The sequence below is a fragment of the Micropterus dolomieu genome, linkage group LG11, assembly GCF_021292245.1.
Source record: "Micropterus dolomieu isolate WLL.071019.BEF.003 ecotype Adirondacks linkage group LG11, ASM2129224v1, whole genome shotgun sequence".
NCBI classification, from domain to species: domain Eukaryota; kingdom Metazoa; phylum Chordata; class Actinopteri; order Centrarchiformes; family Centrarchidae; genus Micropterus; species Micropterus dolomieu.
The window spans coordinates 13,033,560-13,046,011 of NC_060160.1; the positions used below are offsets into that span (position 1 = coordinate 13,033,560).

At 42.6% G+C, this 12,452-nt stretch overlaps 1 protein-coding gene across 1 annotated transcript in view; it reads left to right on the plus strand.

Moving 5' to 3' along the window:
• The window catches only part of pacrg (PARK2 co-regulated), a 125,598-nt gene that overhangs the window by 44,612 nt on the left and 68,534 nt on the right, over positions 1–12,452 (plus strand). The window contains exon 3 of the mRNA XM_046063160.1: positions 3,372–3,521. Coding sequence (XP_045919116.1) covers positions 3,372–3,521 — 150 coding nt within the window. The remainder of the gene's footprint in view (positions 1–3,371; positions 3,522–12,452) is intronic.

Consider the following 12,452-nt stretch of genomic DNA (forward strand, 5'->3'; position numbering starts at 1 on the left):
TGTGTTTTTAGGATGTAACAACTTGTAAGATGATTAAAAAGCTGATGCAGAAAGAATATGGCAAATTATTTTATATGAAACACTGATATTTCTGTAAGTAAAGGCAATAAAAAATGGCACGTTCAGCTAAACGGTACCATGGTGACTTAAGAGAAAAGGTAAAATGTGACTGAAATGCTGTGGTTTGGGTTTTCCTGGCTTCCTTAAATTGGTAGAAGGATTCAGAGCCATGCCTCCATTGAGCCTCAGTTGATTGGCATAACATTTGCTCAGCTTTGAACCAAAATGAGACTTTGATTACAAGAAGATCCTCAGTTACGCCTCGGCACAGGAACATCTTCTGATCTGAAAGGTATATTTATACAAAGAACGAGATGAACACTCCAACGTGTCACCCTACCGCTGACATTTCACAGGAAACCGAATGCAAGGTCACTAATGTTTTATTTTCACACTGAAAATGAAACAGGTCCTAGCATGAATAGATTATTACTTTATTCATATTTGTCCCAAAACACGTTTTATACCAGCATTAATATATCAGGCCCTCGGCTGCATTCTCCTCCGCTCTTTTAAATTTTTTCCCCCTTCTCTTCTCTTCTCTCTCTCTTTTTTTTTTGTTAGCAAGGCGAGAGTGCCGATGAATAATTGAACAGTCCTGTGGTCCAAATGTCACAGCAGGGGAAATTGTTTGCGCTGGCTGGTAATTAGAATTTCATTGTTTGTTATGTAGGTTTGAAATCCCTGTCATTCCACATTCCACCTTATCTTGGTGATGGCAGATATCTCTGGGCTTGTCTATCTGGGGAGACACTAAGGGAGAGATGGAGAGATGGCATAGAGCACAATACATTCGCTCATTCTGCATCATCTCCACTGCTGGTCCTCTGTATAGGCCTCGCACACACACATGCACACTGACTGAGACAAAGACATTCCTTAGCGAACTTGTCAGGCACTCAAATGCACACAGAACAATGGACTCGGTTCAACCGCTCATTTTCTCACATGTATACAAAATTGTATTAATGCAATGTGATGAGAGTGTAAAATGTTTTATTCCTTCAACCTATTAGCCTCTGGTTTAAATGATTCCTCTATATTGCATAACTTCATTCATATTTTGTTGCTTCAGTGCTGCCTGTGCTCAAGACAGAGGCTGACATTTTGTCATTGCTTTTAATGTGTTTGCGTGCGTTTTGAAAAGTGTGCACGTGTGCATGCCCACGTGATTGTGTGTGTATCAATGTGTGACTGTTGTGTGTACGTGTAAATGCTTGTGGCAGCTTCGTATTTGCATATGAGCTGTTTTAACACAGGCAGTGGGTGATGCAGTATGCTCTTCTCCGAGTGCTCTTACTCTTACACAGTATTTTAGGTTTGTTGCTCTTTTTCCCTCTCAGTCAGTTTTCTCTGTCAATTTAAATATGGCGCTACGACTGGGGATTTCTAGGATGTCATCTTACTCATACTACTTATCAGTTTGGTACTTTATAGTTATTTTTATCGGTTGTAGATTTTTTGGCACGAAACAGAAAGGAATTCTGTAAGTGCAGAATCAAAATTGCGTTATTATTCTCTATAATGAAAACATTTTCTCTTTTGCACCAGAGTTTATTAGCATTGTGAACACTGTATCTGCAGCTATAAATGTATTCTTGTATGAATGATGTTGTGATTACTGATGGTACATTCCCTTGTTAGAAATGAGTATTGTCTTTCTTTTAGTCTGATTGTAATATGTTTTATCGTCTGTTATAAAAGTGAAGTGTTTTACCACAACTGACTGAACTGACTGTTAACCTGTTACAGATTGAAATGAGCTTTTAGCTATACTTGGCACAATAATTGTGTTGTGCATTGTCCCTGTAAAATAAGTAATAACAAAAATAAATTAAATTAAAGGAGGGATGCACCAATCTAGTGCTCTGGAGAAGCATGATTGCCAATACTGACACTTACAAGGAGATCAGTTATCAGCCATGATGTGAATAATTCACTTTAAAAACAGTTTTTTTGTCATTATAACAATCATAACAGAAGTTATCTCATTGCAATTTTCATATAGAGCAGGTCTCTGTAATATTTACAGAGATCCATAACAATAAGAGTAATAATAATAATAGTGGTAGCAGCGGGTGTCGAGCAGGAACATGGGGGCAGCAGCTGTATTTTACCGGGAGCCAGTGCAGAGAAGCAAGTGTGGGAGAAATATGTCTATATCCCTTGATATAGATACAGTGATTAATTTCATTAAAAAACTATATAGAGCCCCTTTAAAAAAGAAGTTTTAATACATAAATTTGGTAATTTTCTTGGCTAGAAAATGTGCTTATTCATTGTCTAATTTTACAGTTTTTAGTGCTAGCTCAAGCAAGTACTATGTTTTTCACTCATTCACTCCTTCTGTTTCTCTCATTTTCTACCTCTCTCTCACCTGTTTCCTCCTCTCCATCAACCTCAAGCTCTCAGTGTCTCTGCTCACACACGGTTTCCTTTGTTGTGACTCTTTCTTTTGAAATGCTGTTTTTTCATGCGTTTCAATTTTGTTGTTGTATGTGCTTACTGACAAAATAGGCACTGTGATGCCATTACCGTCCTCTTTTTGTGAAAGTAGGCATCAAATGGCAGTTTAAGGTTTCATAAAGAGAATAGTATGTTTTTTTAACATGGGATATGCTTCTTTTTTTTAACTGACAGTCTGCACAAAGGGAATTACCAGCACTCATGCAGATGCTCAAATAAAAAAATAAAAGAGCACAAATAAAACAAGCACAAGGAACTAGAAAAATATGTCTCTCTTAGTTACTAATCACAGTTATTTTCTAACCCTTTGCCCTCTGCCTGTCACATCTCTTTATCTCTCTTTCTGGCATTTTGTCTTTTTTCCCCCTCCATCTTTCACTCTCTCTGTATTTGTCCCTCTTGATCTCTCTAGCCCTCCATCTATCCCACCATCATTCCCTTTTGTTCTCTCTATCAGTGGGAGATGGAGTTAAGTGCAGCTGTAGGCCAAATAGCCCAGTGATTGGCTCTCACTTACTCCTGCCTCCCCAGTGCATTTGAAATCACTGATTGCAGACAAGCCAGTCTAAATCAAAGCCCAACTATAAAGGAAAGGCTTTCAAGGGAAAGAGCGTGTGGAGGATCTATGCGTATTTTGGCTGTGTGTGTCTACTAAGACCACTCTTATGTACCATATAGTTGCAGTTGTCAGAATCACTCTACATTTGATGTACCTCCACCTGCCTGAACAAACAACTTGTCAATCTAATTCACATATTACAAGCTGGTTTGAAAACTTACTGAACGTTTGCCCTTGCAGCCCTTTTTAGACTTAGCTGACCCTTGCCATCTGTCCTGCCTTCCAGATGCCCTGAACACGAGGAACCGTCAGGTGATCTGCACCACCCTGAAAGTTCTGCAGCATCTGGTGATGTCTGGGGACATGGTGGGAGAGGCTCTGGTGCCCTACTATAGACAGATCCTCCCTATTCTCAACATCTTCAAGAACATGAACAGTGAGTTCCAGCCATGCAAATGTGACGAGTGTTAATTCATGGACAGATGGTGTGTTAGCATGATGTGTCTCTGAACTTTCGTCCCTTTGTGCTATAAATCATTTTTTGTGCAAGTAATGCTACTACGTCAGTGAATTGTTATTACTGAATGTTTACGAGCCTGTGAAAGACACTAATAGGTATTCATGTGTAATGCGTAGCCTGTGTTAAGGCTGGGGTTAGGTTTATCCAGGTGATTTCACAGACCTGCTCTGTTCTGTGAAATGCTATGCAGATGCTATGTGTCGCTTTTTGTTTGGCTGTGAGTCTTGTGACTTCCAGGCAGAAAGCATCCTGTTTTCTACCTGTTATTTTCTCTGTGGATTCAATGTATGCGCCTGTCCCTGAATCCTTTTACCTTTTCCTCGCTCCGCTTAAACATCCACTTGACAGAGAAGCTCCATTTTGTCTTTTCTGCTGTCAGTCAGGCTGCATTGTGCGGTGCTGTTCAAGTGACTTTGTCCTTCCTGTCTCCGAAAGCCTCCACCTGGGTGACACCAGGACCTGGGGAGATTGGCATCAGATAGGCAGGGCTCTTTGTGTGGCAGCGTCAAAGCACTTAGCATGGTGTGACATAATGTGGACCCATTGAAGGCTTAGAGGCACAGCCAATCCCGAACACCACTCGCCACACAGTCAGTAGGATGTGGAGAGTGACAATGTGAATCAATCATTTAAACACAGGCTTTAACAGGAGAAAACACAAGGCTTTAGTCTCTTAATCAATATCCAATTTGAATCTCTTGTCTCTTTAATTCGCTTACATTATCTGTTACTATTTACTAAGGTCTAAAAAAAGGAAGGAGAAAGCCGAAGGAGATAGTGTGGAAAGACAAAGGATGGAAAAGAAAAGCCTGCCTTATTAGCACATGGCCATATGCAAATCTCCTCTGTAAATTAGCTGTCAAATCAATCCCCTAAACCGTGTTGAAGCGTGAGTTTCTCCGCCACGGCGCAGGCTCAGCAGTTGGCCGGTGAACCCCACCAGGAATAGTTTTATCTCTGCCTGGTAGTTACTGTGCTGGCCTGTCTGCTTGTCTGTCCGCCTCTGGCGGGCATCGATTAAACCTGAGCCAGCCTCTCACCTGGCAGAGGTCCCTGTTATTGACCTCTCCCGGAGAGACCAGACTGGGCCAGAGAGGGGTCCGTAGAGCTGCCAAAGCATAGGACCCAATCTGCTAAACAAGGACAGCGCTTCCTGTCAGCTCTTTATAGGCATCCAAAGAGTTTCTCTCTTTTTAAAGTTTGTTTAGAATTGAGGCTAAAGATAAGCCATCAATTTGTGTCCTGCACCACCCACTCCCTGCTAACACAGAAAGATATGACTTCAAATACAGAGAATGGATGCTTTTCTTTTGGGGACCAGACACTGTGTGAACCAGAACTCTGTGTTCTTTCTCTCTAAAATGCAAATATTTGAAGGTTGTTGTTTTCTCACATTCTTTCTTTCTCTGTGTGTCATTGTCTCTGTCTGTCCTTTGTTTTATGTGGCTCGTTTAAATCGATATCAAAGTATTTCACTGAAGTCCATCTATTATCTAATATCGCTTATATACACCTCTAGCTCCATCCCACGCTCAGTCGGCTGTCTCAACGAGAGCCAGCGTGCTGCCTCTAGCAGACAGGCACGATCATTGTGTTTAATACACCAGAAGACACAGAGGACTGTCTAGTAGTGTGTGGTAACATCTCCTTTTGGCTCTCCCACACTGTAACTCGCAGAGCTTGCATGGCATCCCTTTTATCTCCTGAGCCACAACCAGGCCACTGTCCAGTGTGTGCTAAGTGTTTGTGTGTGTGTGTGTGTGTGTGTATGTCTACATGTGTGTACATCTGTCATGAATAGATCTGTTGTGTCCCATATGCAGCTGTTGACTTCAGCGTGGATGAAGGCCCCAGCTTTCTGTCTCCGTCTCTCTGTCTGTTTAGTGTTGTGTAGGTCTGCCAGCCTCAGGCACATAATGCTCTGCTAGACATCTACTGCATATACGCACAGACACACACATACTGTATATAATCGCTCGCTGTCCCAGTTGAGGCTACACAACCTGACTCTGTCCCTGTCTACCCAGTTGTTGGGGCTGTGAATCAATAGGCTGACAGCCACTGCTCTAGCATCAGGGCTACACTGAGATATCACCAGCATCTCATCATGGGACAGATCCCCTAGGCTGTGTTCACACACTCCCACCGTGTCGCTCCCACTCTGAGACAGGGTTGTGACCTGTTAAATTGGTCCATATACAGGCCTTATCCAAGCCATTTTTCCAGGGTCAGAGCTGGAACTTTACATCTCCAAAATGGACCCTCGGGTCTCCTTTCACTCAGACAGAGCACCGGACCTCTGACCAGGACAGCACAATCATGACCCACATTCTCAGCCTCCCTGGGAACCAGGCCTGTAAAGAAGGAACGGCTCCATTGTTCAATGAGAAAAAAATATGCCTGTTTAACTCCAGGCAGCCGGCTGCCATTCTTACCACTTGCACAGTAATGCGTCATTTTGAAGTTCACAATAATAAGCAATCACACAGTATCACCGTCCTTGATGTACCCCTTTGTCTCCTGAATCAGCTTCCTCAGCTTTTGTTTGCTTTGTGCCTTTTGCATATCAGCTGTGTGTGCGTGTGTGTGTGTGTGTGTGCATGAATGTTTATGTGTGTGTGAGAGACAATGTTGAGGGTAGTGTAGGAATTCCTCCAATGCGATTTGCACGGCTCTCTTGTTTGCTTGCTGTGATGAATCTTATCCCTAATGAAATGCAACAACGTTCCTTATGAAGGAGAGATGCGCTCCCTCATCCAGCAAATTCCTCTTCTGAGCTCGAAGGAAGGAAACTCATCTACTGTACGTCATCTGAGGAAGAGAGAAAGAGAGTTTGTGGGGTTTTGTAAGGCAGCAGAGTAAACTGCACAGAGTCAATAATCTGGGGTCTTGGTCAGGTAGGATCAGGAAGACTCGAATTTGTGCACCCCAAGTCTGGAATATAGTTTACTCTAGAGCCCGAAAGATGCTGAATATTTGAAAATTGGTATCAGTTTGTGAGAATAATTAAAATCAGATTGACACCCTATCAGTCCAATATTCTTTTTCTTTCACCTGCATATATCTTAAGCTAAGATTTCGTTATAAAGATATGTCCGATTAAAGACATTTTACAATTAAACTTTATTATCAAAGATTACAGTAATACATGTACATGTTGAATCAGATACTCAAAAATCAAAAAGCATAAAACAAAAGTATATTAAGCTTGAATTGGGGATAATATTAAATGCCGCAAATTAAACATTTATCGCTGCTGTTTGCTACTCTGCAATTTCTGTTTTAACCTGATTTTGGGCAATAATTTTAGCCTTTCTCTGTAAGTTGCACATTTGGATCAAGATGTGGTAACATTTTTACCCGACTGAAACACTGTTCATTGATAAATGAATTGATCCAAGACATTTTTCATTGAGCCTTTCTATTTCATAGACTACACAAGTAAAACATAAATGGCCATGGACTATAAAGGGATCTTTTTCATGTCATCTTTAGCCTCTACATTGCTGTACATGAATGTAGTTGACTGGAGGGCTCTTCTGGTATTTTTTTGAGCCTGCAGTATAGCATTGTTGTTGTTGTCCTGATGATTTTCTCCGCTTATCTGTACGGTGTAGGTCCTTAAACTCCTATTCATCACTGACAAACACACTCACTCTCTCTCACACACACACACACACACACACACACACACACACACACACACACACACACACACACACATATATCGCTCACACACACTGCGGTGATCTGGTTAATTTGGCCTCCTTTATCTTCCTGCTAGGAATGTGGCCAGCTATGATAAGGTCACACGCACGCACGCCCGCACACACACTCACGCATACACACACATGCACACACACACTCTCTCACACACACACACACACACAGAGGTTGGGATAGTGGCTCTGTGTCTTCTGTGCCTGGTGCTAGTGGTGAGGTTTTTGTGTTGGCGACAGATGCAGTGCTGTGGCAGGCCACTTTGTCTTCCCCCCACAGGCCTGCTTTATGTGTGTGAATCACATGACACACACATACAGGCACTCACAGCTCAGGTTGGACGTCTTTATGAATGCGGCGGATCAGTTACAGCCCACATTGGACCGTTGGAATGGAAATAAATAGCAAGAGCTGGCTGACCTCATACACCCACTCCAACTCCCGCCTCCTGACAGCAGGACGGGGACAGTCAGGAACATGGAGGCAGGGACACGCTATCAGCTGTGGATGGAGATCCTGTACAGGGTAACTGTCATACATGAAATGGACATCATGAAAACACACACAGGCAAATCAAATCCAAAGCATTTTTTCCAACTCATTTTATTCTGACAGAAGGCCAAGCGTATGTCAGTGTACTGAGCCACCTGTGCTCTTGTCCACAATACAACGTAATGCTCCCGGTTACTGCCAGAACACTGCACTGTTGCGTATATGATGTGAAGTTAATTCCTGGGGATTCCCATTCACAAACATTTACTTTATTTAATGACCTTTTCCGGCTGCCTTTGTGAAACATTAATTCACTGCCATGCTTTCACTGTTTACATAGCGACGCAACGGAGGAGACCATGGCCACGCACACACACACACACACACACACACTTGCAAACACACACATAAACCTGTGGCCCCCATGTAATCCATCATCCTCCAAAGACACACAGAGCTCCTTGTCCCCGTAGACAACAGAACACACCTCGTCCTCAGCCCCCGTCTCCTCTTCCTCAGACCCCTCTCCAACAGGTGATGTGGATCTATCAAGCAATCACAGCCTGCCAAGACCCCTCTGCCATTAAAATACAGAAAAATTGAGAGAAACAGAGAGAGAAAAGAGAGCGATGGAAGGAAAGATAGCATGAGTGAGCGAGAGATAAAATCCAGGTAATACTGAAAGCATTTCCTTTATAGTTGGGCTTTGTTTGTTCTTACCTGCTCCACTGTTACCATGCTTCACAGCACATAATGACTTTTTCCTTCTCTCCTGAAGCTTAAGAAAAGACAGTTGAGCAAAATAGTGGCAATATATTTTTAAATTAATGCTGTTCCCACCTCCCTATCTCCCTCCATTCCTATACTTCTTCCGCCTGTGGATAAGCCCACCTGGCTCTGTTAATTTCTATTGTCAGCAGGACTGAGGCAGAGCAGCCAATCAGGTATGAGCGTCAGCCCTTGGGCCTGCAGTCGCTCTGCGGCTCCAATTTAAAGGTCAGCTGATAAGCAGCCCGATTCATGCATAATCTGGGCTGCTCTGCAGGCAGACAGGCTGACTGCTTAGCGAAAACACACACACACACACACACACACACACTCAACAGATATACACATCGCACTTTTGTTCTATTATAGACCCTCTCAAACTTTTTGCTTTGCAGACTGTGATGTACATGTTTCACTTATATTTGTGCCTCAATAGTTCCATCAGGATAGATAATGTACTTGTACTAATTGCTTGAGAGGAGTGCCTCAGTGAGAACTTGGTTTGTTTGTGTTTGTTGATTTGTTCATTAATTTGTACATAGTGCCTTTTGCGATGTGAAGCACTTAGGGGAATTATGGGATCCACTCTTTAAATGGCACAGAGCCCTGAGGCTGCCAGTATGCTTAAAATGAAATAGAATTTGGCTTCTTCGCACTGGCAGTTTGGAACTTAAACAAAGTACCACTTCGATTGCTGCAGTGTGCAGAGGCTGGCCAGCTAAACTAGAATGGCCTCGCTCACCTCTCCCCAAGTCACTGCTACTGGTCAGCTGTGATTGCTTCATTTCTGGTTATATAATTTCCTTACATCATTGTCATCTCAAATGTCTCTTCATCTGCAAATGTTACCGAACTATTGAAATGAATGGACTAGAAGTAAGCAGTGAGAGAAAGCCTAAATGTTGAGCTTTTAGATGGATAGGATGAGGTTTAGCACATACTTACTTGTAATCTGTAGATGACCATGTATGTATTCTTACTATGGAGAAGCCCTCAATCTCTGCGGGGCTCCTCCTTTCTTTCTCTCTAAACCACTCAATTACCTAATTGGATGAGTTATGAGGGTCCTTTCCCTCTCTCCATTCCCTCCCATCTCAATGAGATTAACACACTCTGTAATTAATGAATTTGGGGCACTTTGAAACGATTCGCAGAATTGTCCCGGCTCCGGGGGCCTGACATGTGTAACACAATTATCGAGTTGTCGAAATTAGACAATAGAGTGAGATGAATAGTGCGAGCATTAGCTGTGTTTGCTAAGGACAGGTGATTGCTTCACTCTGAACATCGTGGATCGGGTTGATGAGGCTTCTTTGTTGTTAATCCCTTTGGAATATGTGCATCTGTGTGCAAGTATGTGTGTGTGTGTGTGTGTGTGTGTGTGTGTGTGTGGTGGTGGTGGTGGTGGTGGTGGTAGGGGGGATTCAGCCATTTGATAGCCAAAGAGCATGCCACATTTTGATGTAATTTTATCTGTACTCCTGTGTATGAATCGGTGTCCTTGTGTGTGCCTTTGTGTGTGTCATGACTTCCTTGTAGCGAGCAGGGAGCGCTCCTGCAGCCTCTCTCACCACATCATTGTGTTTGACATCTCCGCAGGCAGCCAGCGACAGAATGCTGGTGTGTGTGCAGAAATTTGTCCAGCCCACTTTGGATCAGCATTTGCACCCTGCGCCAGGTTGCCTGTCAGCTCTCATAAACTGCCACACCTTCACAAACTGGCCCGCCGCTTGGAAGCGAAAAAAGGCACAATTTCGCAAAGCAAATAACAAATAGCATTTCTACAGTCTCCCTAACTTGTTGTCCCAGGCAAGGACACACAAAGTAAACAATAGAAACAAAATAGATTTTTATTACCAGTGTCAGAACACAGCCCTACTTCCCCCTGCCTGGCAGATGTGGACAGAAATGTAAGTACAATGAAGATTATAAAAAAGCAACATAACTGCCATACCTGTATGGACTACTGTGCTGTACATATTATGAAAATGTGTTAATCTAAAGAGAATATGCCGTTCTGTAGACATGATTTCAGTCTTGCAATGCAGATACATATCTAGGTCACTGCTTGGGAATTACTTAAGATTGTCAAGTGAGTCCTTAGCCCAGCATTGTCAGTCATAATGCCTCCACACCTGCCATTTTTGGTGTCTCCTGTCTGTCTGTGTCTTTAGAGACCCCCCCCCCACCCCGATTACTGCCCCCCCTCATCACGTTTCCCTGACAGAGGTAATCTTATCTCCTCCATTCTCACACAGGCATGTCAGCATGCGCCAGTCACAGTCCTCACTATCTCTAATGGATGTAATTGATCCCTATTCCAACATTCTAATGCATACTATTTCTCCAGAACCCCCTAAACTCCCTCACAACATTCTCCCCCCAACTCACACAAATCCCTATAAGGTTGTCTCTGCCAAGTCTTGTCCCACGTCCAGACAACAGTTTTTAGCTGGCTCCCATCTCTAATGTTTCCATCTGGCTCCACAGCTCATATTCCCCCAGCCATCACAAAATATGAGTATACAATACTCCAGAGTTTAGCAAAAAAATGTCACAAAGAAGACTGATACATACTCTCACAAAGTGATCGCTGCCATTAAACTAAAATGAATGAGTGGGTGCAGTTAAAGTTACATTAATTAAGTCCAAAGACAAAACAAGCAACATTTGTTACATAAACGAGTAACAAACACTGGGCAAATTCCAATGGGCAAGTGAGAAAACTAAATTCTTTATTAGCTGAGTTTATAGGTAGTGATTTATTAATGCCGGTCATATTTATTCATCCCTATCATGTTATACGTGCATTAACAATTTGTATAACCTCTCTTAAACGTAAAGGCTAATCATACATCTAATATCCAGGTCAGCATCATGGATCAGTGGTTAGTGTATATCTAAGCAGAACTTCAGAGGAAAATAATTACGGGAAAAGAAGGGTCATGTTGACCATACAAAATTGCTAAAATGCATGAGTGGGCACATTCAGCCACAGGAGTAATACAGAGAATTCTTGTTGTTGCCATTCTTATCCCTTCACTTTTGAATCTTAATTAACCAGTGAAATAATACCACCTCACTTGCTTTACTTGGCTCTTATTTCACTCAACTATTTCCACCTAAGACATTACCTGAGGAGCACAATGTCCATGGCATCTTTTCTCAGAGCTACAGGGCCTTTTAGAATGTGTGTGGGAGTTTTAGCTTCTGCATGTAGGAAGCAAATGAAAGCCAGTCCACTGAACCAGATGCTACCTTATTATGTTCGACCACCCACTAGTAGAACAAGGACTAGGGTCATAGAGAAGAAAGGCTGGCATGTTTAACCAGACGGTCAGTCAGAGATCCTCAGAGGCCTTCAGGCGAACAACCAGAACAACCCAGATAAACATCCCCATTTTTTCCTGTCGCCTGCATATTTGCGTGAAATCCAGATGAGCTTTAAGACATCATTTCATTAATACTTCATTACATAGCCACACATATGCGTCTCTGTTGGACGGAACGCTAGTGTGATTGCAATCCACCTTGGTTTTCCTGGCTACGTGCAAATCAGGTTTAACCAGCCTCTAGTCCGGAGGATAGTGAGAATGCACCTGAAGCAGTTTGGTCGCTGCCTAAAATGACAGAAGAACAATGCAATAACCACTTGTACGAACAGATTTGTTGTTAAGTTGCTTGTATGAGTGATGTAGGAGAACTTACAACATTCACCAATTTTCTTTTATTTTGAATTTTCTCTTGGCACAAACGCAATTTACGAGACCTGTCGTAGGGGTCCGTGCATGGAAAGTATAATTCATCTCCAGTTGTTAACATTGTATGATGTAAAATGCCAATTTACGGGGTATTACCTAATTTCAT